This window comes from Numida meleagris, chromosome 1 (genome assembly GCF_002078875.1).
Source record: "Numida meleagris isolate 19003 breed g44 Domestic line chromosome 1, NumMel1.0, whole genome shotgun sequence".
Taxonomy (NCBI): Eukaryota; Metazoa; Chordata; class Aves; order Galliformes; family Numididae; genus Numida; species Numida meleagris.
Window position 1 is genome coordinate 187108775 of NC_034409.1, and position 27235 is coordinate 187136009.

A 27235-nucleotide genomic window follows, 5' to 3' on the forward strand; every position below is an offset into this window, starting at 1 on the left:
CAAATGAAGACAGTGTTTCTGTACTTTTTCAGCTTGAACGGAGTTAAAAAGACCTCAGTTTTAGAACTCTTACTGAATAAGATTCAGAAAAGTGAAAGCAAGCAGCTTCCTTCACTTCTCTCATAAGTGGGTGATCAAGGGAAGCAATGCTGGAACTTCTCAAGGCAAAATCCTAGATTTCTTTTCTTTTTAACTTACTTGAACAAACTGACATATCCAGATATTAAAAAAAAAAAAAAAGTAACCAAAAGACACTTCTGGGTAGAATGACAGAATTTAACAAAGCAACCAGAGAGCTTGATTGTGAACACAAGTGCCAACAAACAATTAACAAACCAGGATGCCTGGTAGTTGAGACATTTTTAATGATTTTTTTTCCATTAGTCACACATAAGAGTTTAATACAGCTGAACAAACTTTTCTTTACAGGGGGGAATGAATCTAAGAATGCTCATTTGAAATTTTTTTTTTTTGTTGCTTATGACTGGATTTAGGTGGTAAACCAGATATCCTGAGATGTTAATATTTCTTAAATGTAATAAATAAAATGAAGCATATATTTGTGTGAATCTCTTTCTTTCAGTAATGGGTTTGTGTGGTTGGGTATGTTTGTGGGATGGGCAGTAAACTGTTGTATTATGTTTGTCTTGAGATAAACATGCATTTGCCAGGCATAGGGTGGATTTCTTCTAGAAGTCAGAGTAAATGTTTCTGTCCTAGGATGTTGCTCTTGCAATGCTGGGTACTCAGAAGATCCGAATTCACCCCAGTGTATGCTGTAAGTAGAAATAACCAGCTGTGAGCTTGATGGTTAGTGGTTGTGGGTTCAGCAGTTAGACTAGATGACATTAGTGGTCTTTTCTGACCTTTATGATTCTAAGACTGACAGCAACTTTCTAATATTGAGACACAGTTCATGGAATTATCAACGCACACTTGTAAGTGTGATGGGGAACCCACTCTGAAATGCAGAGTAGTGGTGTGTTGTTTTTGTTTTTGTTTTGTCCTCGTCAAAGGAACCCTGTTCCCTTCCAGGGCATTGGATGGTTAGGCAAGACGTGGAAGAACCGAGGCTGTGTCACCCCTCAGCGGTTAAACTGTGCCTAGAGCCAGAGTATCCCCCAGAGCACGGGCAGGTGAAATGCTTAGCAAATATATGCCTGGGATGAAAACAGGCAGCGATCTGCTGTTTCTTGCTGGGGAAGGCCGTCAAGAAACCGCCTCAGCGCTGCCCAGCAGCAGCCGCGGCGCGGGGCAGGGCCCGTCCCGCCGAGCCGCCATTTTCCGCCCGTGGGGACAGCGAGCGCCGCGCCCATAGCAACCCCGCTGCGGCGTGGGAGAAGGAGGAGGAATGAAAGAAGAGGAGGAGATCGCGGCTCCAGCCCTGTTCCGGCCGGTGAGACCGCTCCTCCCGCGGCCTTCTCCCCGCGTCCTCCCCTGAGGGCCGGGCCCTGCTGCCCCGCGTGCGGGAGCGGTGCCCCCAGCGGCGCCATGCCCGCCTCGGCCGTGTGGGGAGCGCCCTCCGGGACCGCGGTGCCCGCACTCTCCTCAGTTGTTCTGCCCGTACTCCCCCGTCTGATAACGTGTCCATTGGGCCCACCTAAAATACCCCAAATTAATCGATATTTGCCGAACACGTGGGGAAGGGTGGCATAACCCCCACGGGCACCGCCAGAATGGTGTTGTAACCCCACACAGGGCCCAGGACTTCAGCCTTTGCCCTCTGTGTGGCTTCCTGCCTCGTCCCCTTAAACTGCTGCCAAGAAGTGCAACATTGGCCTCATTTTGTGTATTATGGAGATATAGGAAAACCTAAAATCGTCCCTTTCCCTTAGGCTGAGTAATTTCCTGAGTGAATTTTGGTCGAGTACTGTTATAATGCTTACCTCCTTCTTTCCACAGGGGAATTTTCTCCTAGGAAACAAGCATTTGATAACAAATTGCACTGAAATTATGGAAAATGTAACTCTCTTTCAAAACCAGTGTGTTTTGTACAGAGTTTGTGTTAACAGCTGTTTACTGAACTTCAGTCCCAGCCAAGCTCGTGGTGCCTGAGCCATGGGGCTGCAGCTTGGCACCTGCCTGCACACAGGCATAGGTCATTGCCACCTCCACACCGGCGTGGGTCGTTGCCTCTTTGAGATTAAAAAAAAAAAAAAGAAAAGAATACCTTGAACCTGTAGCACTGGAACATGGTGTTAAACACATCAGTGCTTTGGCAAGCAATGTAATTGGCCAGATATGCCTCTGATCTAAGTCTGCATCATTGTGCTGGTCTGTAACCCTCACTTGGCATCGTGAGAAGTTGCTCCCTCATGGGAAAGTTAGGTCCTGGTGATATTCTCTGTTTAAAAAAACACAACACCAAAACACTGCATGTATGTACGTTTTATTTAAAAACATGAACTGGGTGACCTCCACAGGCCCTTTCCAGCCTGAGCTATGCTGTGTTGCTGCTGCTGTTGGTTCTTGCTGCCTTTGTGCAGGGCAGTGATACTGGCTGGCTCTGGAGGAGTGGGAGTGAAGTGACGATGCACCAGGAGTGTGTTACAGCACTCAGCCTGGCTTACTGAAACAGTTTAACCCCCTCTTTTCCTCTCTGTGGTAATGCCAAATCTGGCCAAGCACCACTATCATGCTACAGATTACATGGGAACAGGTACTGGTAAACAGTGACAGCTGCTTTTCATCGTATTTAGTGCTTTTATGTATGTCAGGAACCTTTGAGCAGCAACTCATTGATACGCTTTAATATTTTTGATCTCACATTTCCTAACAATTCAAACTACTACCTCAATTTCTTCTCCATGGGCGGGAAAACTGAGGCACTAATACCATATGACCAACATCTGCGTACGTGCTTGACTTGCAGAACAGCAACCTGCCTCTTCAAGACTTCTTAAAGCCTGAAATTTAATCAGTGTTGGTGCATTTTGGTTCCAGAATGATGACTACTCCAGAAGGTAATTACTAATTGTTTTGAGTTACTCATGTGCTTAGCTATCTTAAGTTAGCCATCTCAGCCATTAGATCTACTTACATCACTTATTTTTGTTGGCAAATGTAGGCAAAATGCCAAAATGTTGCAAGAGGATTTAGATATCCAGCTCCCATTGTTTTCAGTTACACTGTTAATCAGTAACATGCCTGAAGGAAAATATGGACAATTTGATCCCATGGCCTGGTGATAGATATTTTTGGACCACGCTGCATCTACATTTGGAGTTTGATTCTGTGCCACCGAAGTCCCTGAAGATGCTATTGACTTTGGTGGGAGTAAAATACTGGGCTGCTAACAAAGTAACCTGTGCCAGAGCAATGCTGTGGGTATAGCAGGAGAACAAGGCAGGATGACTAACACATTGTATAAAGAATTGCTTTTATGTAGCAGTTTTAACTGACAGGTTCAGCTCAGTCAAGAGCAATTGCATGATCTCATGTGGTATTTGCACAGTTTGCCTACTTGGTGAAGGGCCTGGTACCCCCAGCACAGCATGCCTTGGTGTGCCATGTCCTTGGGAGGCAGCAGGGAGCATGGCTGTGTGGAGCCCCTGAGGAGCAATGGCTGAGAGTTCGTTTGCCCCCAGGTGATGCACCAGAAGGTGTGATTGAAGAAAGTGCAATGCCCACAGCTTTGGAAGAGAGCCAGTGTTGGGGTGGACTCGATCCAGCATCTGCATGCATAGATGGAGTTGCTCTGCTGCCCTGTCCTTTTTCCGGGACTGGAGGGGGCATGGCTCTTTCAGGTCTTTGAATGTTGCTTTGTTTCTGGGAAACACAAGTGGCTAAGATACAAGTTACACTCTCATAGGTTACACTTTTAGCTGGTTCTTATAAACTGTTACCCTGTTACCCTTCTTTGATTCATCACTTGTTTCATCTCTTTGCAACTTGACGGAGCTGGCTAATGCTTTTATTATTCCTCACAAGATGTCAGGAAGAAGCAAACTTATACTAGTGTACACGAGGCAGTGAAAGCTGGCGATGTAGAACAGCTTGCATCAATGATAGAACACGGAGCCTCTATCGATGAGGTGGATGTAGTCCACAAGTTCACACCGTTGCACTGTGCTGCACACTCTGGAAGCTTGGAGGTAAAATATTATGTTAGTGGTTGGACTCAGCAAGGTTTTATGGGTTAATGTTTTCCTCTTTTGGGAGAGGCTGTACACAACATTGCTAGCTTTGATCAAGCTAGATCAATAATCTCTGCCTATTTTTTTTTTTTCTGATTAAATATATTCACTAAGGAAAGAAGTACAGTTTTTTAGGGTTTCTTTTTGCCTTTCTGAAGACCCAAGCAGGTTATGTAATCAGTGTTGCCAGATTTTACACAATCAGAGGTTTTCTTACTCCAAGGAAGGTGTGCCTTATGGCCTCCCTTCTAGCCTCATTACCTTCTTTTGTCCTTCTTGTGTTTTCCACTTCACTCAGAACACTTGGAAAACCCACAAGGATGTGTACGGTGTTCTGAAAGTGACTGAACCAAGTGAGAAATGACACAAAAATATTTGTTCTGTTGCTGATGTTCCGTCCCGTGCCTCGTTCTCTACAGAAATAGTTCAAATGCAATTCATTTTAAGAAATGAGAACGTTGAATGTTGATGCAGAGATGAGCAGGTACTTGCTGCATGAATGATTTGGTTTCCAGAAGGACTGAGCTACTGCATTCAGAACAACAGTCACCTTCTTGTTACAGCCTCGTTGTGCGATGTTTATAGCGATCTTACTTTGAAACAGCAAGGCTGTAAATAACCATATAAAAAATGAAGTCCTGGAGGAAAGAACGTAAGGTTCTCGCTAAATTTGAGAATAATAAGTGCAGTGCTGGTACAGAAACTGCCGAGAAATGCTGATAACTGTGTTGTCAGCCATAAAAATAGATTGCTTGCCCACCCTTTTCTGCCTCTATAAATTTTACCATTTTTCATTTAAGCCTCCTACTTTGCAATCGGTTTATTTGAGTTTATTGAATTATCTGTCACCCATTTGTTACTAAGCTCCTTGGTGGAAACGGTGAAGCAAGCAGAGCTGGAGGCTAGCCTAAAAGAAGACAGTAAATAATAATGATGTATAACAAAAAGCTTTAATTAGTTTTGTAGCTTATTTTTTTTATATATAGTTCTTTAAGCTTTCCACGGAAAGCAATAACACCAGCTGAAAAAAGGTGAATAAAACTAAAATAATGTGTGTTGGGGTGAGAAGAGAGATGGGATTACATATACCCAAGAAGCCTAATAAATGAACTGAGGCTTTACATTTGATTCAGGCATTTTTCCTACCGTTCATTCCAGCTGGACTTTGAGTGATGATGTTTGCACCATTTTTCCCAATGCTTTCACCTCATGCCACACGAATGCTCTCACAGACTGCATTTTAAATCTGGAAGGGTAAAATCAAGAAGCCGCACTGTAATGTCATTGCAGTTAGTAGGTTGCTTGTGCTTTTTGTACCCTTGGATGAAGCCTTGAAAAGATCTGATTTCCTAGTGGCTAATGCTGTCTTAAAGTGTAACATCTACTGTTAATTTATAGTTACAATTTGCCTCAGACACGTTATAGGAAAGTATAAGAAGAGTTATATAAGAAAATAAATAAGAATTTATTAAATAAAAAGAGCTTGTTTTTGGTTGAGCAGTGCCTTCACTGGTTGCTCTGGCATGGCGCTGATGTGACACGTGTGGCGGTCAGAGGCTGGACAGCTGCTCACCTCGCGGCTATCCGCGGGCAGGATGCTTGCATGCAGGTATGTGGGAACATTCACCCTCCAGCAAAAGTAAGGCAGACCATCAGTTTGGACACTTCCTTCTGAAGGTCTGCTGAGAGTGCTCCTGCTGGAGCTGGATCTCATCTCCGTGTCTTTACAGCCGGAACCAAGTCACTGGTAAAACGAGCGCACTCGTTTGTTCTCTCTGGGCTAACAGATTTATTTTGTGTGGTGACCCCAGAAATACCCAGCTGATCATCTCAAGTCATCCTGCGAGGCAGTGCTTGCTCTTTCAGCTTGCGGACTGAGCTCAGGCTTTGCGTTTCTTGTAGGCATTGTTAATGAACGGAGCAAACCCAGAAGCTCGAGATGACCGTGGGTGCACTCCATCGCACCTAGCTGCAGCCCACGGGCAGTCGTACACGTTACAAACCATTCTGCGAAGTGGAGCGGTGAGAGACTCCTACCTGCAGCTCCCTAGTGCAGAGCCAGAGTCTGGTGTCCTTTTCCGTACCAAGCCCTCACTAACTGAGGGTTAGGACCATGGATCTCTGTTGGTACATTCTTGTTGGTGACGGTCGGAATTTATTTTTAGTGTAAATTTCCATCTTTTTTTTACTTGTAAGAGATGTTAGAGGAATGATCCAAAAATCTGGAGAGAATCAGTATAATGGAACAACATTTGGATGGGGAAATATCACTAAATGAAGATCAGGTGCTGTGGTGGCTGTGATTTTTTTTTCTGTTGTACAAATCCTCTACAGTAACAGACGTTAACAAAAAATCCAGTTGCATATTTAAGAATAATGACTAACACAGTGATAGAAGTATGTCTGAAAACATACCTTTTAGGTGTGTTTCATTTCCATACGGCCAAGAACCTGTTAGAAACCTATCTTATGCTACTTTCATGGCATGATTTTGGAAAAACATTTGATTTTGTTTAAATAATGTAGCACAATGAACCACTGATTCCTATTTACAAAATGTGCCTCGTGCCTAAGATTCATAAACAAATTAACCTGCTGCTTTCATTTTAGAACGCAAACCTTGCAGACAGGAATGACTGGAAGCCTGTTCATTACGCTGCTTTTCACGGTCGCTTGGGCTGTTTGCAGCTTCTTGTTAGATGGGGAGCATGTATAGATGACGTGGACAGTGATGGAAACCTTCCGGGTATGTCAGGATGAATCAGTTGTTTTTTTAACCCTTGCTGTGTATGCGATAGCTTTAGCACATCATAAATAAAACACGCCAGCAGCGCTGATAGGACAATAGATAATGGGTTGGTAGGACAAGGGGGAACAGCTTTAAACTAAAAGAGGAGATTAGATATTTGGAGGAAATTCTTTACTCAGAGGGCGGTGAGGCCCTGGCACAGCTGCCCAGAGAAGCTGTGATGCCCCATCCCTGGAGGTGCTCAAGGCCAGGTTGGATGGGGCCCTGGGCAGCCTGAGCTGGTGGGTGGCAACCAGCCCATGGCAGGGGACTGGAACTGGGTGATCTTTAAGGACCCTTCCAAGTGAACAAGTCATTCTGTGATTCCATGACTCTGGAGGTGTTCAAGGCCAGGCTGGATGGCACTTTGGCCAGCTTGGTCTAGTGGGAAGCGTCCCTGCCCATGGGTGGTCTTTAAAGTCCCTTCCAAATCAAACCAACTGATGACTGTATGATTTGTTCCATGCTATCAACCTTGTTATTCCATTTTTATAATGATGGGAGGATACATAAATCCAAAGCACTCGTCGGCTGGCAGCAATTTCCTGTTCAGCTCCCACTGCTGCTGGCAAGGCTCAGAGCTCATGGGAGCTGGCATAACTCACATCAGGAGCAGGCTCAGCCTGACTGAGTGCTGTGTAGGTGGGCATTCCCTGTGCCAATGGAGATCACAGGAGGAGAAGGGCAGGTGGGGCAGCAGGCAGGTTCTGCTGCTATCTGCTCCTTCCTGGATGTATACCAAGCTTGAATAGCTGTGCCTGTGTGATCAGATTCTGGCATGTACTTATGCAAGTTTTTGCATCCAACTATTTCTTAACTGGGTTGGTAAAACCCTTGTTCTCATTTACCTCTGATTTCCCCATCTTGATTTATGGCATACCAATATTTCTGTATTATCTGTAGACTGTACTCTTTTCAAAATCATGTGTATACCCAGCTTAGCATAAAAAATGAGCACTCTTTGTTCCTTGCCCTTCATATTTTCTCCACTTTGCTTACCACACCACTGCCTCAAACTGCTCTGTAAGTTGAATGCTATCATTCAACCCTTAGTTCTTGTTACATCATTTCCCCTTTAACATTTGCCTTCTTATGGTCTGTCATATTATTTGTTCCAAACAGCATGTTTTCTTCCCTCTATAACTTGTTTGGAGGTTTAGATTTATCTTTTAAAACCCATTTAAAAATATTTTGTCCTCTGCTGAGCCCCATTTATCCAGAAAACTGATGTCTATGTTCTGCTCTGCAAACCTGGGTTTTGTTAAAGGACGTGAGGCTTTTACATCCAGCAGGACATCTGGTGTAGTGACTCAGGCAATAAAGGATCGTGATGCTAGGCACTCTGGTGACTACGTAGAAGGTAGCTCTGTTTGCATTTGGGAACACTTATTTTTATGGAGAGGTGGTGAATACCAGCACAGTTCCACTAAAATGCTCTGTGTTTACTGCTTGATCAAGAACTGTTTTGGTTATTCTTCCGACATACACAGAAGCTGGTTTGTCCAGTCTTTGCTATGTTTCATTTGATCCTGTTAGCATCCAGAGGAAAGAAAATGCTTTTTAACACTGCTAATAAAAGATTAACAGAAGTGGTGTGATTTCTTTCGTAAAAACGGACATGTATTCTGTACCTCTTACTTTCTTATAGGCCCGACACTCTGCTGGTGTTGAATAACTAAAGCTCAGTGTAGCCTAAAGGACAGGGGAGGAAGCACTTGTCCCCTGCAGGGAAGCAGTCACTGCTGTGCTGGGACAGAGCAGCTCCTGCCCACAGCTGTAAAAATTAAAAAATGTAATAGAAGCGCAGTGAATACCTGTATGTATTAATGGGAATGCGTACGTCATGGGACGTATCTCTGAAGGCTCTACCCAGTAAAGTGAATGTCACTGCCATTTGATAGATGAAGTAACGGAGCTGCAGAGGTGTAAATCAGCTTCTTTGGGGTGGCACAGTGGATGTGGGACTGAAGCAGATGCCCTAACTCCTAACCAAAGTCCCCCCTTGCAGGCCCTGTGTAGTCTTACCTAGGAGAATGAAGCCAGGTCACAGCTGCTAAGGAGTAAGATTTCATTCCATGGGGAACAGGAGACCCCACGAGTGCACCTCTAGCTGGTGCTCTGGGGTCTCTTGGCAGTGTCACACTGCAGTCAGCTCTGCCAGTGAATTTTCTTTGCAGATCCTGTCCTTGACAGCTTTCTTTTACCTCCTTTGTCTATAGCTGAACTCTGTCCTGGATGAGAGCTGAGCATTCCCTGTCCAGCTGGCTGCTCCCTCCTGTTGTGCAGGGTTGGAGGTCTCAAGTGCTGGTAGAGGAGCTAGATCTAACTGGTAGTGGAAACACTGCCTTCCTGGTGGTCAGCAACGCCCTGCTCTAACATACTTGTTTTCCCCTTGTGCTATAGCTCATCTGGCAGCAGTGGAAGGACACCTGCATTGCTTTAAGTTCTTGGTCAGTAAAATGGCCAGTGTCATGCACACACTGAAAGCCAGGAATGACCACGGAGAGACTCCAAGGGACTTGGCTGAGCGGTTCTATAAAGACAATATTCTGCAATATATTGACAGTGTGGGAAAAGAGGGGGAGCATCCAGAGACACAGGAAGGTGAGTAGGGATCAAATGTTAAGAGTTGATTAAAATTTGTACTGTTAAAGCAGGCATAGTAATTCTATGAAACACTCGATTCTGAAATCTTGTATGAGCAGAACTGTAACCTTTACCTTACCATTGGAAGGTACAGCTGTTTCTTAGGATACTGGTGGCACTTACTGACAGCTAGACTGGCATACTCTGCACAACTTTATGAATATTATTTACAATAATCAAAATAAAACTTCTCACACTATGCTTCACAATGAATACTGAGTTGCCCATGTTCTACCCAGACTCCAGCAGAGACCCAGAATCGCTGTATAATTTTCCTGAGTTTGCAGATTTGCCTGCTAACGATCCTTTAGTTGAATAACTGTTTAGCCTGGAAAGATCCCACTGAAATTAAGGTTACTTGCTAACCAGGAATACTTCTGCAGTCAGCATAGCCAAGGATGCAAGGATGGCAAGGTTTCTAAGGAGGGCAGTGAACAGAGCAAGGATATGAGAACTGCACCTTCACCTCTCTACTTTTCCCAGGCACGCACTTTCCCTATCTGCTGGTCTTTTGTCATTGTACTCACGGGTATATATGCTAGCACTCTCCATCCACAAAAAAATAACTAGAAAAATCAAATGGCCTGCATGAATAGTTTTTAAGCAAGAAGAAGTAATATAGTTTATATATTTGGTGAGACTATGGAAATGTGAGTAGGCAGATGACTACTGTTACCACCAGCAATAGAACACTAAGTGTAAAACAAAGGTATACTTGTTATTTCAGATTTATGAAATTAATCTCTTATCGGTATAAGATGCCTGTAGCCATAACCAAGACAGGCTTAGTCAAGTCTATGATGAACAATCCTATATATGCAGCTGTGTTTTAACTAATTAAAGGTGCATTACCCTTGCTAGCTACAGCTATGGAAGTAAGTCCGTGAGTGAGTTGTTATCATAGAGGCAAGTTGTTTGAGATAAATATGAGCACATTTGGTGGAATTACTGGCATCTGTTCCGAAACGTGTATTTCATTTTCAGTTTTAGCTTTCCCAGCCCATGATGCTGCTTTCAGAGGAGACTTGTTAGTGCTCAGAAGATTAGTGAGATGTGGAGTAGTCAATATTAACGAGCGGGATGATAAGGGATCCACTCTCATGCACAAAGGTTAGTACTTATGATCAGTGCTTGAGCTTTTTACTGTTTGTTGCTGGCTTCTTTACTTACATTTTCAAATGGCTGCTCATTAGATAAACTTAATGAAAACCAGCATCTCATTTCCTGAGGGCTCGAAGGAGCAGCCTTGAAAAACACTTTATGATGTATGCATGCGTAGGTGTCACTTAAAAAACAACATAACCAAGATGAAATCAAGATACAACAGTTGGCTTTAGAAAGAAAACAACATCCAAATTGATTTTTTTTTAATTGGGTGAGATGTTACTTCCAGAAACATGGACTAGTTAGGCATGACAGTGATCTGTGTTGTGGTCTCAGCCTTTATTTACTGAACATATCGGTAGCGTGGAGACACATCTCCACGTGGGGTGCTGTCAGAGGCAGATTTCCCTTTCCTTGAGGAAAAGTCTGGCATGTTTCAGCCAGACATGCCAAGAACCATCTTCCATAAGTGAGACATCATCAGTGGGGACCATGCGGTGTGTGCAGTAGCCGTGCCGATGCATGGGACTGAGAGCATTTAGTTTAGCTCACGTACAGCAAGCATTGCAAGTACATTTCAGGGACCAGAGAAAGGCACAAACCCATTCTGCATGATTGTCCCTAAAAATGGGTGTACCCATATGACTTGAGCATCTTGAAATATATCCTTCTCTGAAATAATATCTCTCCTTTGTGGTCTTAGTGATGCCAACCTCAGGCGTGTTCAGCCATGACAGAAAGGGGATGCAGGAAGTTCAAAATGCTGCATTCATACGTGGCTGACCTGCATGCACCTTCCTCCCCCCAGCTGCAGGACAAGGGCATATCCATTGCTTACAGTGGTTGATTGAAATGGGAGCTGACTGCGACATTACAGATGATGCTGGAGAGACTCCGAAGGATGTAGCCAAGAGGTAGCAGTACATGTCATGTAGCTCTGTCCTTTTTTAAAATTTATTTTACTATTTAAATACGAAGTCAGCTTTGTTGTAATTCCTCCTGATTTTCAGTGATGAAGCAAGAACTAATTTAGCCCTTGAATTACAGCTCTGAGTGATAAGCAAAGCCATATCGTAGCTGCAAAAGACTGCAATTTAATTTCATTTTTTTTTTCGAGCAAGGTCAGACATAAAAGATGAAAACTAACTGATCTGCAAAAGGAAAACTGTGAGCCTGTGTGCTCCAGCTGTACAAAGTAGATGGGAGCTAGAGAAGGCTGGCTGATTTTTAATAAAAATAATGTGGTTGCTGATGAGTTTCAGTTAAGAAATCCTACAAAGGAAAAAATCTTTCTGAACTGGGAGATGTCATCATAAGATTTCGCTGAGGCAGAGTACTACGGAAAGGAGATTGCTGCTCATAGTTTGTGTACCTGTGCTTCCTTGAATCCTGGAACTCTCCTATAAATGGGAACATGAAGAGTTTCAGAGTTTCCGTCGCATGTTGGGGGCATGGCTGCGTATTTCTAGATTGCAGGGTTATATCCATGTGGATTAACTGTTCTCTGTGCAGATTTGCCCAGCTAACAGCTGTGGAGCTTTTGATCCAAAGAACTGGAGACAGTAACTCTAGTGATGAAGAACTGGATGCAAGCAATGTAAAATTTTTTGAAAGACATGGTGTGGAAGGGAGTACAGATAGCAGAGAAGATTTAATCCTGGATAAAGCAGAGAAAAGGAACGCACGCAGTAAGCATTGTCTTTCCTCACTCCTTATTTGAACAAGTAGTCTAAAGGCATCGTGTTTCTGGTTGCACAGTTTCTGCCAACTACCACATTATTTCTGTTGTAGAATGAATGAGTTTGTTGATAGCATATCAGTGACACTGAGTACTGAAACTGTGGAAGGTTAGGAAGGACAGCACAGGACAGTCAGAACGTAACCATCACACTGTTACAATCCCTGCTGGTGAAACCACATTGCAGTGCTCTTTGTTTCTGAGAGCTGTCTGCTGCATGGGTGCCACGTGTATGTCAGTGCCTGCTGAGCAGGGTGCTTTCTGCTCTGTGTTTGTGAGACTGTTGGCCAGGCAGCTGGACTCCAGCGTGAATGTCTTCAGTTGTTTCCATGCGTTTTACCTACCTGGAGATCCCTGCCTTACAGTGAGGGCCTATGGCAGGATTCAAGAACTTCGGCAACGTCTGGAAATTGCCTACAGCAACTACAGACAGCTGGGAGGAATAACTGAGGAGGAGAGGAAGGTGAAAAGAGATGAAAAGGAAGTGGAAAAGTAAGGTCAACTTTATAATGTGTCCCATTTTAAAGCCTTCTTTAAGGCTATCTATCGTTCAGATTGCTCTGGCCATTCTGTCTTTTCCACTTAGCAAATTTAGCCAGGCTAAAAAGAAAATTCAGCCATTTGTGGACTCCTGCCATGAGGATCAACCCTGCAGTACAACACAAATGACTGATGGCTCCATACTTCTTGTGCTCGTGCAGGATTACAGCCTGCACAAGAAGACGGCCCTGACTCTACCTCTGCCTGTCAAACATTTGGCTCTGCACTGTTCTCAGTCACTGTAGATGAGCATGTCCATGATGTGCTTGGGCCACCTCAAACCAGTGCCACAAATGATGTGCCATTAGTGGAGGCCAGAGAGCATCCCTAGGTCCACTCTGACCTTTTGAACTGAAGTACTGCTTCTCAGGGTGCCTAAGGAGACCTGTGTGTAAACCCCAAGATACTTACATTGTACGGCAGAAAACGCCATTATTGTAACATGTTCCTTGTCCATAACATTGTACTTGATGAACAGCAGGAATTGCTGCATGGGAAGGATTTCTAGCAGATTTTGAAAATGTCTCCTACCTTTGTAGCTGTGCTAATTCATTGTGGTACAAAGGAGAGCCAGCTCAGCTCCAGATGACTCAGCTGCTGTCATCAATTGCTGTTATATAGGAATAGATCAGAATTAAATCTCTGCTAACCGGCTCCGGGAATGTCTGTAAATTTAGTAGCCATTGTGAGTGTGACTGATAAGAACTTGCGCAATTGTCCCAGCCAATGCTTCAGCTTCCTGTTAGTAAATGTCTTGCAGGCTCTCATTTGATCATTCCTCACGAGTGCTTACCCAAAGACTCCAGGCAGGGCTGCTGCAGGGGGCGGAGCTGTGTTTCAGCCCGCCCGGAGCCCGGCTCTGGCTCAGTGTGCGGGGAGACGTCTCCACCTCGCGGAGCGTTTATAAAGCAGCCCGAGCCGGGAGCACGCTGCGGCTGCGCTGTTCTCTGCTCTCGCTTGCCTGTTCCTTAAAACACACGTGGAGCGGCCGGGTCACGGCTGGCTGTGCTCGATGCTGTTTGTCCCGTTTGCTTTTGGCAGGGCCGTGAGGGAGCTGGAGGCGCAGCTGGAATCCGAGCGAGTCAGGAGGGAAAAGCTGGAGAGCCAGCTGGATGGCTGCCGCGCCGAGATCGGCCGCCTCAGGGAGAGCCGGGGGAGAGCCCGCAGCCCTGCTGCTCCGCCGCTGGTTAGTGCCACCCCAAGGTCCCTGCCCCGGTGGGTGAGACCGACGGCAGTCCCAGTGCTTGTGCGTGTTTGTGCTCGCGAAGATGCTGAGGTATGGTGCTAGGAAATACTGGAGTCAGTGTGCTAACAGCTTTCAGCTCGGGACACTGAAGTGAGCAGCAGCCTTTGTCGCATCCTGGCCTGGGAGGCAATCAGTTTCTCTTTGTCCCTGGCAGAAGAATATGAATTCTCCATATTAAGAAAAGGGAGTGGGCTGGTTCTTGTGTGGTTCCATGGTGGCTGGCTGTTCATCTTGCCGGCAGGGGTCTGGACTAGGTGATCTTTCGAGCTTCCTTCTGATCCCTGACGTTCTGTGATTCTGTGACTGGACTGGGGACTTCAGGAGCTGTCCCCTCATTCCCCAGCTGGCATAGCTCGTAGCAGCTACCTCACATGTTGCAGGATCTCTCTTCTGCATCAGAACTCTCCTTCAGAATGTGTTTATTCTCCTCCCTTTTACCCCAGACTGGAAATAGAGTTGGTGGATGCTTGTAAATACAGTGTTGCTGAATTCAACAACTGGTCTCATGCCATCTTGCACTGACAGCAAGGCAGTTGCAGACAGGTTGACTTAGCAGGCAGAGACAAAAAACGTATATACACATATTTAATCAAATCTGACAACAGATCAGAAGTTCACGTGCGAAATTTGGAGACAAGGAGAGCTGGCTTTTCAGACCTTCCCAGCCACATCATCTGCCCCAAATGATGTGACACCACCATGTTTTTCAGATCTTTGGCATGTTCAGCCTCAGCTTTGGGTGAGGCACCTGGGTTCTTCCTGCTGCTGCTGCTGCTGGGGGTCGGTGCAGCGACGCTGCTGGCTGTGCACCAGCTTCCACAGAATACAATATTCTGTGGTTATTCAAAGCCATGTGTTTTTAAAGCCTGTCTTGTGACGTAGCAGATTTAAGTGTTTGCTGCTGAATGGCTGTAACGTCCTTTGTTTCAGGAACCTGAACCCATCTCCATTTCCTGCAAAGAGAAAAAGAAAGTGAAGAAGAATCCAGCCTGCAGCCCCGGAGGAGTGTTTGTGAGGCTGCGCTGAGGAAGGAGCCTCGGACAAGGGGCTGGCAGGCTGAGGAGGCAGAATGGCAGCGTCCACACAGTGCCAAGTGTTTGTAGAGCCCGGTTCTGCAGATGAGCTGTGGTTCATTGAACCGTTTTCCTAGTTCTCTGGGACAGAAAATATTTCTAAATCACTGCAGCAGGAAGAAAAAAAAAAAAAAAAGCAGGGCTTCTCTTCATGTCCAGGGTAGTTTGGCAAGAGTTCTGCAAATTCGAACATTCCAAAATTCAACTGCAGCAATGTCACAGGGCATAGGCTATGAAAAAGGTATCCTCATCTACTAGTCTGCTTGGTACTACTGCCTCAAAACAGAAAAAAAGAAGCCCCTTACCTCAGATAGGACCTGCAGTATGGACACAAAGAACAGCCTATGGGATAAGTCCTAGTGGAACAGCAGCCAGGCACCATCTCCAGCCATGCCGTGCAGGTCAGGAAGCTGCTCCCTCATCAGGGGCCAGGTTAAGGGCAGTGCTGGAGCTCCACGTCTAAATCAGGGCTGAAGACTCACGAGGTCACAGGGCATGGTGCAGTTAAACATGGCAATCCTGACCTCCCTGCCTAAAATACAATTCACGACTTTTCTTAGGATAAGCATTTTCCTCTCATCTGTTTACTGTTGTGAAATTATCTTCCCCTTGGAACCCCTATCATGCATAATATTTTGACTATTTTGATTTCAATCATAAATCGTTGCACTATAAAGGTTCATTTCCTAGTGCTTGAATCTTGATTTGTCCTCTCCTTTGGTACCCATGAAGCTTAATCGTGGTAAGTTCACAGTTACTGAAAAACTGTATTTGTGTGCCTGTGCAGTAGGTGGGGGCATGCTCAGTGACAGCATAAGCCTTGTGCCAGACAAGGAGAAATCCAGCATCAGGATCACACGCTTCAAGGCGTGTGGTGATGGCGGGGGGAAGCCACTGTGGATGAGATTTGGTCCATCACTCTTGGTGCTGTTCCGATGTAGGGACAGTGCAAAAGATCAGCCTGAGTCTTCCAGAGAACTCCAGAAATGGTTACAGCTTGTACAAGGATGGATGTGTGACAGAGCAGCAGTCACCTGGGCCAAGGGTTTGCCTCGGGCACCCCACGCTTATTCCATCAACACGCACCCAACAGGAATGCAGCCTCATCTCAGCACAACAGCGCTGTGCTCGCTCTAAAAGCCACGTCTGTACAATCCAATCATCTGTATTCGAGTCTCGCAGATAGCGAATATAAGAAAGTCATTTTATTTTCTTAAATGTACACATTTAAATACATAATTTAATGCACAGAATATAAGAATGCGCAGGATACCAGCAAGTTCAACTGAAAACAAAACAGAACTGCAATTAAAAAGTTGCCACTATCCACTGCTATAAACTCCGTAGCCCACAAAGTGCTTACTCTGAACAAAGTTTAATCCAAGAAGATTTTTAATCAAAAGGAATCGAATTAAGCATAGGCATTTGTACCCCAGGTATGACTGCTTCAGTTTCGGAAGGCATCCACCCATCACATCCTGTCTCTGCAACTACAGTGAGAAGGCCTTGCAGGAGGCAGGGGGCTTGTCACCTGAAGCTGAGTCCGTGTGTCCCACAGCACCACAAACCGCTCACAGCGAGCACTGCTGGGGCACAAGGCAGATCCCACAGCCAGAAAATACAGGAAGGTTTAGTGAGAATACTCAGCACTGCTCAAAGGGAGGAGTTAGGAGCACTTATCTGCACTTCCCCTTGGAAAGAGGAAGAGAAGTTCTCCCCTTCTGCTGACTTCTGGGTTTACAGAAATTTTAAGAGATATTAAAAATGAACGAATGTGCAGAAACAATTTAGTTCTACATGAGATTTTAAATTTATGTAAACCATTTTTCAAGAAAAAACAAAGGTTCTTTAGAAAAGGCCTTGGAGTGTGTTCTTTATACACATACATCTATGTTTTCATACATATTTATGCAAATATAAAACCAAAGGACCAGGCTTCAACCCATCAGAAAGAGAGGAACAAGCACCTAGCTCCTGTATGTAAGGCGACTGCCAGGATCACAGTACATCTCTTGGAATTTACTGCAGTTCTCCCTATTGCTGATACTAATTTGGAAACAGAAGTCCAATATTTTCACAGGCATGCTGGATGGTCAGTATTTCCATTTGGAGTGGAGATGAGAGAACTGGCAATGTCCTAGAAGACAACAGACTTGATTCTGAAGCCCGTTAGGAAACACTTTCTGATTTAATATACAAAGTCTTTTAAAATACGTACGTTATTCAATAGGGGATAATGAAATATTACCATTGTCTGCCAACTTCTCCCCCCTATCATTTCAACTGTTAGTGTTACACAGTCAGAAAACATTTTAGTGCACAATAATCAGAACAAGAATATCCAAACTGGAGGTACCACAGCGATGTACAGCGCAAATGTGACAGTCTGGCAGGCGCTGCCTGGCTGGCCTTTTCTCCACCTGTATTTGATTTGATGCAGTCATTCAGTTCACATCTATTTCCAGAACCTGTAAAATCCCAGTGCTATTGCTAAGCAAGTGAAAACCGAAGCTGTTAAAAGAAAAGAAGCAGTAGTAATTAGATGAATGCTAAATTGTATCATATTCTACGTACAGGAAATTAGCTGCAAACAGACGGAAGGATGGGAACTCTAGAGCAGCGCTTCCTAAATGTCCTGAATTGCTCCAGGTGTGTTAAGAGAGCCATGGAAAACAATGATGTGTTTTGGATGTGGTATCCTCCAGGGCAGCACTGCCCAGACAGCCAGGGGAGGTCAGATGCAGCAGCCTGCAGAACCATGTTTTCAGGAACACTTCTATGTTGGAATAACACAGAGCACAATAGACCACAGTAATTTTTACTATTGCTACCCCTCTATCAGGAATGGTATTACAGGAGAGATGGCTGTATCAGGTCTTAATTAAATAGAATTGAACAGATTTTCCACTGAACAAAATGACAGGCTAGCCGTACACATCTGATGTGACACCCAGTTCCAGTTATCTGCTGCTGCTACTCTGCCAAATTCTTGAATTCATTTTGCACATGATGCTGAATAAGTCTTGAACCTGACACGCCCAAATTAAGCCCCTGGCACTCAGCCCCGTGCCCATCACATACCTGCCAAGTAACGTATCGTATCGAGTTTATTCGATTCCATGAGCGTCTTTAAGGAAGCTATTTCAGTGTCAATTTTATTACTGATCTCGGAAATAATGCTGTTGGTGCTTGAATCCTGAAACATTAAAAGAAGGCATACAGTTGACAGTGCTCTCAAGCTCTGTCTGGTTTGCAAAACCAAACAGGAATATCATGCTACGAGCAATAACAAAGAGAAATTTCCAACCTATCGGTGAAGATATGTCATTGCTACATGATCTCAGTAGACACAAATAGGCACTTGATACCATCCAGGAAGTACATTAAAGATGAAGACAGAAGAAGAGAAAAACTGGTACAATCTGAATTTTGTCTGCAATACGCCACGTGCCTTCTAAGGGAGACATTCTACAATGTGTAGATAGCATCCCTGAAGTTTTGTCAGACAAAGGTCTAAGAATTCACCAGCTTTATCCAGAAAAGGGAGGCGATGCTGAAAATGGGAAATGTCCCTCAACAGCCTCAGGCTCCAGTGCCTTGGAGGAGGCGTTATGGACTCCCAGCCCCTGAAACTGTTGCTTGGCTGCAGGTATCTGGACAGTCTGTGGTGGGGCCGACCAGCTCATTGGTTGACACCAGAATGGGCGGCGTGGCAGAGCACCACACCTAGGGCAGACTGCACAAAGGCACTCGAGAAATGAAAGCTGAGGCTTGTGTGTCAGCTTCTGCTTGGGTGGTGCTCAGCACAAATCCCACAGCCAGGCAATCAGCACGTACAACACACACGAGTTTTCTCACACGCAGAGATCTGTTAACTTTCACACAAGTTTTGTGTTTACATGACATCCAGTGCGTAAGTGTATCCTGCTCACTATAAAGAGAACTCAGTCCTTACTTTTTTATGAAACTCTGTAGTTGCTTCCATCAATTTCCTCTCTTGATCTGTAAACTGTGGATAAAAGATAAATCACAACTGTAGCAAAGGAAAATGGCACAAAACTCGTAACAGTACTTTCATAGATCAGCTTACCATATCTGTCACTCTGCTCCTTTCTAGGTTTATGTCTAGCTTGCTGTCGGCTTGGATTTTACTGGTTTCATTCTTTAAAGCAAATAAAGACAATGAAAAGAACGATTTTCTCCCCCAAGACAAGCGTACACCTACTGGCTGCTCACTTACCATTAACTGCTGTTTAACTTGATCTAGTTCAATTTTCATTTTCTAGGAGCAGAGAAGGAAAAGAGATTTTATAACTTCAGAAAACTGCTGACCAGAGGAATCAGCCTCTGCAAGTATTACTATTGAGTACATGTGATTACTGTTCTGTGATCTTCTCCCAACAAAACAATGTGCTCCCAATTAAATACCTTCATTAGCATGCTCTGTCTATACAGGTATCATCTGCTCAAATTTTGCTCAAAATCATTCTTTTGTAAAAACATACAGCAACGATCCTGGTATTCTGAGACTAAAGACAGTAGAAAAACACCAAAATGCCATCCAGCAAAACTAAAACATGTCTAAATCGCCAGTTTAATTAACAGAAATGCCTGACTACTCTCCCTGGACTGCATGGTTAATGGTGACAAGACTACAAGAAGCACCCTTAGATAATACAGAAGATGATTGGTTTTTTTTCCCCTCTCAGAATTAAGCAAATCTTATGAAATGAAATATATTTTTATATGATCACAGAAGTTGTAATCATAAGATTTGCTTCAACACCCATAAATATACCCACATCAAATATTTTGTACCACCAAGAATGCACAATGGGAAAATCGTAGTATGTTTTGGGTTATTGACTGCTTAATTACGAATATTAATTAGTACCTCATTCTCTGCTCTCAGGTTTGCAAATTCACTTTTTTCCAGGATGACCATATCTTTTCGAATGGAGTCCAAGTGTGTCATGATCTGCTGCAAGGTTATTTCCTTGGAAACAATAAAATGTGTCAGTGGTTAAGTTCCAAATGGCCTGAGAAGCAAAGTAAGGGATTTTTAGGTCTCCAATTAGGAAATCAGCTGCAGCAAAGCGTAAAGATGGGAGACTCTTCAAAAGAAACAGTTTATAAACTACAGAGTTCAAAAAAAAAAAAAGAAAATTAAGAAAGAAACGGAATAGTTCAGAATCCTGAAAGCAGTACTCCTTTAACGGGCAGAAGAAAGTCTCCCTACTGTTTAGCATGGAAGATGACGTTATCTGTGAGTCTGCTTTTACCTAACACTATTTCCCAGATCCTACGTTGAACTGAATTCCTTAAAGTGCACTCTGCTCTACCTTCCATTGAACTCTGAATTATTCCATTCAACACAATGAAGTTTTTACCATTTCTGGAGGAACTTCAGGGGCATTTACACCAAGGAGCTCGATCTCTTCATCCCACCTAAGGATGTTCAGCGTGGTCACCGACTGCACCATAAAAACGGTGTTTCTACCTAATATAATTCCATAAATTAAAGTTTAGATACTGACTTGTCTTTTTTTACATATAATCAGGTCTCCAAAAAGGAAAGCTTCTGCTTGGATGGAAAAAACAGACACAAGTTCTCGTCTTCTTCTTAAGACTTGCAGAAAAAAAGTTAAATTCCATTAAGCATAAATGCCACTGAGATAAAATCCATGGAAGTAGGACTCTGCAGTTTAAATAAACCAGCAGAGAATGCTTAATTGCCTTAACTCACTGAAGAAGAACGGCATGTAATTGCAGCTTGCACAGCCTTCCTGACTAATTATTAAAACCAGTACCGTGCACCAGAGCGTTGCTGCGCTGGCCAAGATGCCCAGCCTACAGGAAGAAGCTGAAGTTGTTTTTAATCCGGCAATGTGTTAAAACGCAACTTGTCACCACCTCAGAAGGAAGAGCCACGCTACTTAACTGATCCCCTGCCTTCAGGTACAGCCACAAACAGGACTCTGAACAAAGGAGACAGCTGGAAGCTTGGCTTGAGCACAGGCTGAGCTGGTGACCAGCCTAGAGCAAACAGCCAGGTGTGCACCACAACCAAGTCCCAGCCTGCTCACTGTCCCCGAGGGCAGGTGACATGCCACGGGTGAGATCTAGATGGCTAAAATCTCTCCCTTCTCACAGTGCCTCTGTTCACCTTGCCTTGTGAGAACAGCTCCTGGGCCTAAACTTTCACCTAAGTTGGGCCTGGACAAGGAGAACGATGGTTGCTGGGGGCTGCAGTAACTTTAACACTGCATAACCACATGGTGGTGCCTAAGCCCACATCCCAGCCACGTTCCGCTGTTGTAACAGATGGAACTTCATAGACTGAAATGCAGAGTAAAGTCATCACACAGTTCTAATAACAGCTTTCAGTTTACGAATAAAGAAATAGGACAAATACAGCGCATTTTCCTTGAATTTCTCTTCTGCTCTCAACTGCTGCAAAGCCCAGTTTGAAGTTTGGTTTCATGTCAGAACTCTAACGAAGCAGCCTCTGTATCACTTCTATGCCACACAGCCACATTCAGAAAGCACTTCTATGACACAAAAGGTGTGAGATATTAACATTCTCAGTGTCACCCTGAAACCCAGGAACCCCACCTCAGTAAGGAACTGATGTTACTGTAAGAGCTGCTCTCTTGTCTTTTCCATATGTAAACACGTGCTTCTATGTTAATGCAGAGCTGTGTGTATACACGCCATAGAGAACTTTTTACCTGCTGAGCCTGGGTAACCATGTCCTTATAGACTGTCTCCAAGCTGACATTTGACAGGGTTATTAATGCTGATACGATGGTCTCTGCTTGCTCCTTGGCAAAGCCTGCAAAGCAGTTGAAGGATGACAAGTTCAGGTAACGTCAGAGAGCTGGATGAGAAGAGCAAGGGGTGCACAACAAATTGGACACTTAAGTGCTGTTCCTAACTAAAGCAGCAAGTGGGAAGTCACACAGGTACTGAAAAGTGACAGCGAGGAGCTGGTCACTGTGAGGTATCACTAGGCAAAAACCAGCAGATTGAAAGCTGCACAGATCTGAAGGACATTAGCTTTAAATATACGGAGATAATTGATGCATGCAGCTGATGGCAGTAACTCATTTCTGTGTGTGCATCTGCTCATGCATTATAAAAACAATTCAGCAAGATTTTGCTTTAGAATGAACTTCTGCCAATTCTATTAAAAATCCAAGTTCACTTGAGCTACCAGGCATGCATCCTACTGAATAATCAAACTGAAAGGCAACTCTACACATGTCTACAGAGGTATCAGCACATGCAAAACTGATTTTAAAACTGCTGCATCCATTGCCTGCAGAATGAATTCAGACTGCACGATTTTTGCTTGCTCAAGATAAAAATTCCACTTTGTTGACAGCTTGGTGCAATTTCAGAGCATTTAAAGATAAAAGGTAGAGAACTGAAAACAATCAGCTGTCAAATTGGCCGAATCTGATTCCGTGCTGAGGTTTATTTCCAGCAATCTCACCGATGCGTTATGTTTCAATTGCTCCATTTCATAAAATGGGATCAATTAACTTGTCACTGAGAAATGCTTTCAAATTAAACTATTTAGAGAAATATGACACCGATCCCTTCTGAATTATTGGAATTATCAAGCCTTGCAAGATTGCATTACTAAAAAAGTGAGGCAAAATTTATGAGTTTCCTTCCACTGAGGTGTAATTGTATTGCTTCAGTCTCCCTGCATTTTTAGTGTCACTCAGGCTTTTGCTACTTCATTCTTCTGTTTTTACTCTGTTAGGAACCATCCCTCCCCTGTGGAAGTTCACAAAACGTGGTGAAATTCATCTATGTAAGAGACTTGAGACTGAAAACTGCTTGCAGCAAGTTTGACAGACAGTGAAATCATCTCTCACTTTCGTGGTACCTATTGGCTTTACCTTCAGAGCCCTGATACTGGATGTGTTTGTAGCAGCTACGGAACAAATCAAACTGAGTAACAACAGCACACCAGCACCAGACTTCATCATGAGTTCTAAAGGAGCTCCAAGGAGAAACAGCTGAATGAGTATTGGGGCAAGAAACATCTAACAAGCTGTCTTGGCTGCCCGAGGAAAGTGGCAAATACAACACCAGATTTTAGAACGAGTTCCAGCAGATATGTGGGGAACCACATGCTGACAAGTCTGACGTGCATTAAAAAACAAAGAAACAAAAGAAAACCCCTTATTAGGGGACTACTGGGAGTCTTCTACTTACACTACCAGCAGAACTCCACTGGGGAAAAAATCCTAACCTTAACTGGATAAAGTTCCAGCCGCCACTTAGGAGAAATATCTTGGAATTGTAACAGAGAACTCAGAGTCTCTTGAAGACATCAGCTCAATATTTAGAAGGGATCAGCAGAGCAGATCAAGCTTTAGGAATTTCATAAAAAAGAAAAAAAAAAAAAGAGAATAAAATAGATCCAACATGATGTCACTATTCAAATCCACGGGACATCCACTCTCCAACAGCACCAGCAGCTCTGGTCCCTCCCTGCTGCAATTGCTTGGGGAAATTCAGTGAGCTAGAACTCAGCTGTTTGAGAAAGGATGACAGGGGAATATGACAGAGGTTTACATAATGTTAAGTTACACGAGAGATCAAATGTCCATTCCTCCTTCCCACAGAAGAACTGAGGGGGCATCAAACCAACATGGCTGAGGCCAGGTTCTGCATAAACAAATCTACATAATCAGCAGGCTTTTGAAACTCCATCAGAAAGGATGGCTTTGGTACCAACCAACCCACAGGACTTCAGGGACTGCATTAACTTATGGAAGGATTTCCACAGAAGGTTACTAAAACTCATACCCAGCCCAAAATACCACCAAGGAGAGAACAGCTGGGGGCTGCAAAAGTACAAGAGGACGTGTCACTTATCTGCTTCATGTTAACACTGCCAGCTGCTGCTAGGAGACAGAACCCTGGACCAGATGCAACTTTCCCCTGACCTACGACAGCCACACTCACTAAATAGAACTGCAGATATTAAGAATTCAAGCACCATGCTGCTGTTAATACTTAGAAATAAGAAAAAAACCTGTTTCTATTACCAGCCACAAGGTATAAGGTACTTAAATCTCATTTCTTCTAGAAAACTGGTCTTTAACTGTAATTGATGTTTTATACTTGTTAAATGCATTATTTTATTTGAGGGGAAGATGCTATATAAACTTAACCTACAGCTACAAATGAGGTAAATTTGCTGTAACAGTCTGTACAGTTACAGACCAGATGCTTCTCCTTCACAAGCCTCTGCTAGAGGCTTCCAAAACACAAAGTATTGGTACTGGGAAAACTGATCACACTCAAAGTAACAGTACTTCAAGCTTTCATTTGGGTTATTTTATTACTTACCATGGGTTTCCAGATCCCGCACTAAAGCATGAGTGTCAAAAGTCACCTTCCTCTGCTCCAGGGGAGTGATTTCAACTCTTCTGACATCATATGAATCCCTTGGGAGCGTGGCAGCAAGACCTGGAAGTGACAACACGTGCTTTAAGCTTAACCTGGATGGTTTATCGCACGATACAGTAACTTTAATTTCTTTCATCGTAGCAAAACTGCACGGAAATGGCAACAAACAGCCATTTCTGATGGTTACAGCTAATGTCCATTTGGTTCCTCACAGAATCCCTCACCACACTCTCATTACACAGCCTTCTATTGCTATGAAGGAGAGTGCCATGAATAAAACTTCAGTGTTTTTCTTTTAGTTCTGCAGGTCTAACATTCTTAATGAACGTGCTGGTTCACCAGTACGGTAACAAGGTAAAATAACAATGTTTGTGCCTAGCATGTCACTGATCCCAGTAGGTACAGATCCAGCCTACTGGATCCGTACCGTACACTCCGTGTTATCTCTGTGCAGTCTTGCACACTGCTGACTCCACTCTGACAGAACCTGTTATCTAAAAACCCTTATCTGAAACCTCTCTCGCCGCTGGCTCTCTCCCTTAACCTGTTGCTTCCTATCTTATCGAGGCCTTTACCTGAAAACTTTCTATCATTTAAACAAGAGGGGGGTTATATTTAGCCGTGATCGCAGCGGAACAAACGGGGCCCTCCGGCGCCTCTCACCTCTCCGAGGAACCGGAGGCAGCAGGGCCCGAGGCGGCTGCGGGACCCGGGCAGGGAGCGGGCCCAGCCATGCGCGCCCGGCCCGTCCGAGGAGCGAGGCGCCGCACCCGCCGCCCCTCATCTCCTCAGCGCGGCGCGAGCATACCACTTCCGGCCCGACCCCGTCCGCCTCGTTCACTGCGCAAGCGCAGCCAGTGCCCTCTTCCGGCTATGCCCGCGGAGGATGCTGGGAAGTGTAGTTCTTGGTGGTGGAGGGGGGCGCGGCTTGTGGCCGGCGGCGCAGCGTAGGCAAAGAGAGGGGAGGGGCCAGAGCGCGCGTCGCGCATGCGCACGCGGTGGCTTCTCGCTGCCACAGGAGAGCGCCCTGGCCGCCATATTGACCTGGTGGAGATCGCGCTCCAGGCACGGCTGCTGGGCCTTCCTCCTTATTTAAATGTTCTAATTAACAGCAGCAACTGCTTCTGATCACAAATGTTCAAGAGGCTGAAGTTTGCTGTCAGCTGTAGCAACTCGGTCAGAGTGGGTTGGGACTGCTGTGTCCCATCCCAACCTGGTTTCTGGCATGAGGGTTGGCCAGCAGTGTCAGTCTGTTGAGTACCAAGATGAGCATCCAAAGTTAAAGCATACGCACAACACACTGGATAGAGAAGGGCTCAGAAAACTAAAAAAACGCTGGTGATTGACCTTGCTTGTGAAATGTATGGAGAAGGGACGCCCAGAGAGGTGCCTGTGTCTCAGGGCTCAGATACAAGCAATGGTCTGACACAGCCCAGATTTGAAAAAACATTCTGAGTGTCAATCTGCAAATTAGAATAAAATACAGCTCACCTTGCTGCCAGACCGTGCATGCCGGGGAGGCCTATCTGAAGCTGAAATGGCTCGCAAGGATGCAGTGTCTATATCTTTCTATGGCATGACTTTGACAGCACCGTGTGTGTTGTCAGTCTGATGAAGCGTCGTAGAGGCGTGTGTGGGAATCTGGGAAGGTATGCCAGTCAGTGCTTCCAGTATTCCCCAGAGTACTTTACACAGAATTTTGAGTGAGCCAGACCTTTTACCAAGCCAAGCAGTAATGAGAGCATACAGGAGGAATTATCAAAGATCTTCCCCGTAAGAACATCAATATTCATAGAATTATTTGAGCTGGAAGAGACCCTCAAAGATCATGTAGTACAACTCCCCTACAACAAGCAGGGACACCTACAGCTCGATTGGGTGCTCAGAGGCCCATCCAGGCTGACCTTGAATGTCTCCAGGGATGGGGCATCCACCATCTCTCTGGGCAACCTGTTCCAGTGCCTCAACACTGTTATTATAAATGACTTCTTCTTTATATCCAATCTAAATCTCTCCTCTTTTAGTTGGAAGCTGTTTCCCCTTGTCCTCTCACAACAGTTCTCTTCTTACAGCCCCCCTTAGATACTGACAGGCCGCTCTCAGGTCTCCCCGGAGCCTTCTCTTCCCAAGGCTGAACAGCTCCAGCTCTCTCAGCCTGTCCTCTTAGGAGAGGTGTTCCATCCCCTGGATCATGTTTGTGGCCTTTCTTTAGATGCATTCCAACAGCTCCGTGTCTCTCCTGTACTGAGGACTCCACATCTGGACACAGTACTCTAGGTGAGGTCTCACCAGCGCAGAGCAGAGGGGCAGGATCACCTCCCTTGCCTTTCTGCTGCACTTCTTTTGATGCTGCCCAGGATATAGATGGTTTTGTGGGCTGTGAGGGCACACTGCTAGCTCATGTCCAGCTGCCATCCATCACTACCCCCAAGGTCTTTTTGGCAGGTCTATGTGATATGCTTTCATCCCCTAGTTTGTACTGACAGTGGGGGTTGCTGTGACCCAGGTGCATGACCTTGTACTTAGCTT

At 44.7% G+C, this 27235-nt stretch overlaps 2 protein-coding genes across 8 annotated transcripts; one reads left to right on the forward strand and one right to left on the reverse strand.

Annotated features, from left to right (window-relative positions):
• Nucleotides 444-15969, forward strand: ANKRD42 (ankyrin repeat domain 42). 6 transcript variants are annotated; one of them, XM_021382462.1, is made up of 14 exons: nt 444-1396; nt 2873-2963; nt 3588-3746; nt 3931-4094; nt 5638-5745; nt 6039-6158; nt 6747-6882; nt 9328-9528; nt 10555-10680; nt 11483-11588; nt 12187-12362; nt 12778-12904; nt 13994-14228; nt 15129-15969. In XM_021382462.1, exons 2-14 carry the CDS (start codon nt 2945-2947, stop codon nt 15222-15224), a joined length of 1773 nt encoding a protein of 590 aa, XP_021238137.1. In that variant the 5' UTR covers nt 444-1396; nt 2873-2944; the 3' UTR covers nt 15225-15969. The 6 variants fall into 6 exon arrangements, with proteins under 6 accessions (XP_021238137.1, XP_021238146.1, XP_021238155.1 ...); XM_021382471.1 differs by having other exon boundaries at nt 13994-14138; XM_021382480.1 differs by lacking the exon at nt 6039-6158.
• Nucleotides 16455-25549, reverse strand: CCDC90B (coiled-coil domain containing 90B). 2 transcript variants are annotated; one of them, XM_021382525.1, is made up of 9 exons: nt 25370-25547; nt 24647-24766; nt 22003-22106; nt 20166-20267; nt 19512-19553; nt 19362-19433; nt 19227-19280; nt 18353-18467; nt 16455-17782 (listed from the first exon to the last, which is right to left on the reverse strand). In XM_021382525.1, the coding sequence occupies exons 1-9, from the start codon at nt 25488-25490 to the stop codon at nt 17727-17729; spliced, it is 786 nt and encodes a 261-aa protein (XP_021238200.1). In that variant the 5' UTR covers nt 25491-25547; the 3' UTR covers nt 16455-17726. The 2 variants fall into 2 exon arrangements, with proteins under 2 accessions (XP_021238200.1, XP_021238192.1); XM_021382517.1 differs by having other exon boundaries at nt 19362-19553; nt 25370-25549.

Coding starts and splice junctions, on each gene's coding strand:
- ANKRD42 (XM_021382462.1), top strand. Junction 3,747..3,930: donor AGGGGGCATGGCTCTTTCAG/GTCTTTGAATGT, acceptor ATTCCTCACAAG/ATGTCAGGAAGAAGCAAACT. Junction 14,229..15,128: donor GTGCTCGCGAAGATGCTGAG/GTATGGTGCTAG, acceptor CCTTTGTTTCAG/GAACCTGAACCCATCTCCAT.
- CCDC90B (XM_021382517.1), bottom strand. CDS start 25,490: ATGAGGGGCGGCGGGTGCGGCGCCTCGCTCCTCGGACGGGCCGGGCGC. Junction 19,281..19,361: donor GGAGCAGAGTGACAGATATG/GTAAGCTGATCT, acceptor TTTTATCCACAG/TTTACAGATCAAGAGAGGAA. Junction 17,783..18,352: donor TACGATACGTTACTTGGCAG/GTATGTGATGGG, acceptor TTCTTTTAACAG/CTTCGGTTTTCACTTGCTTA.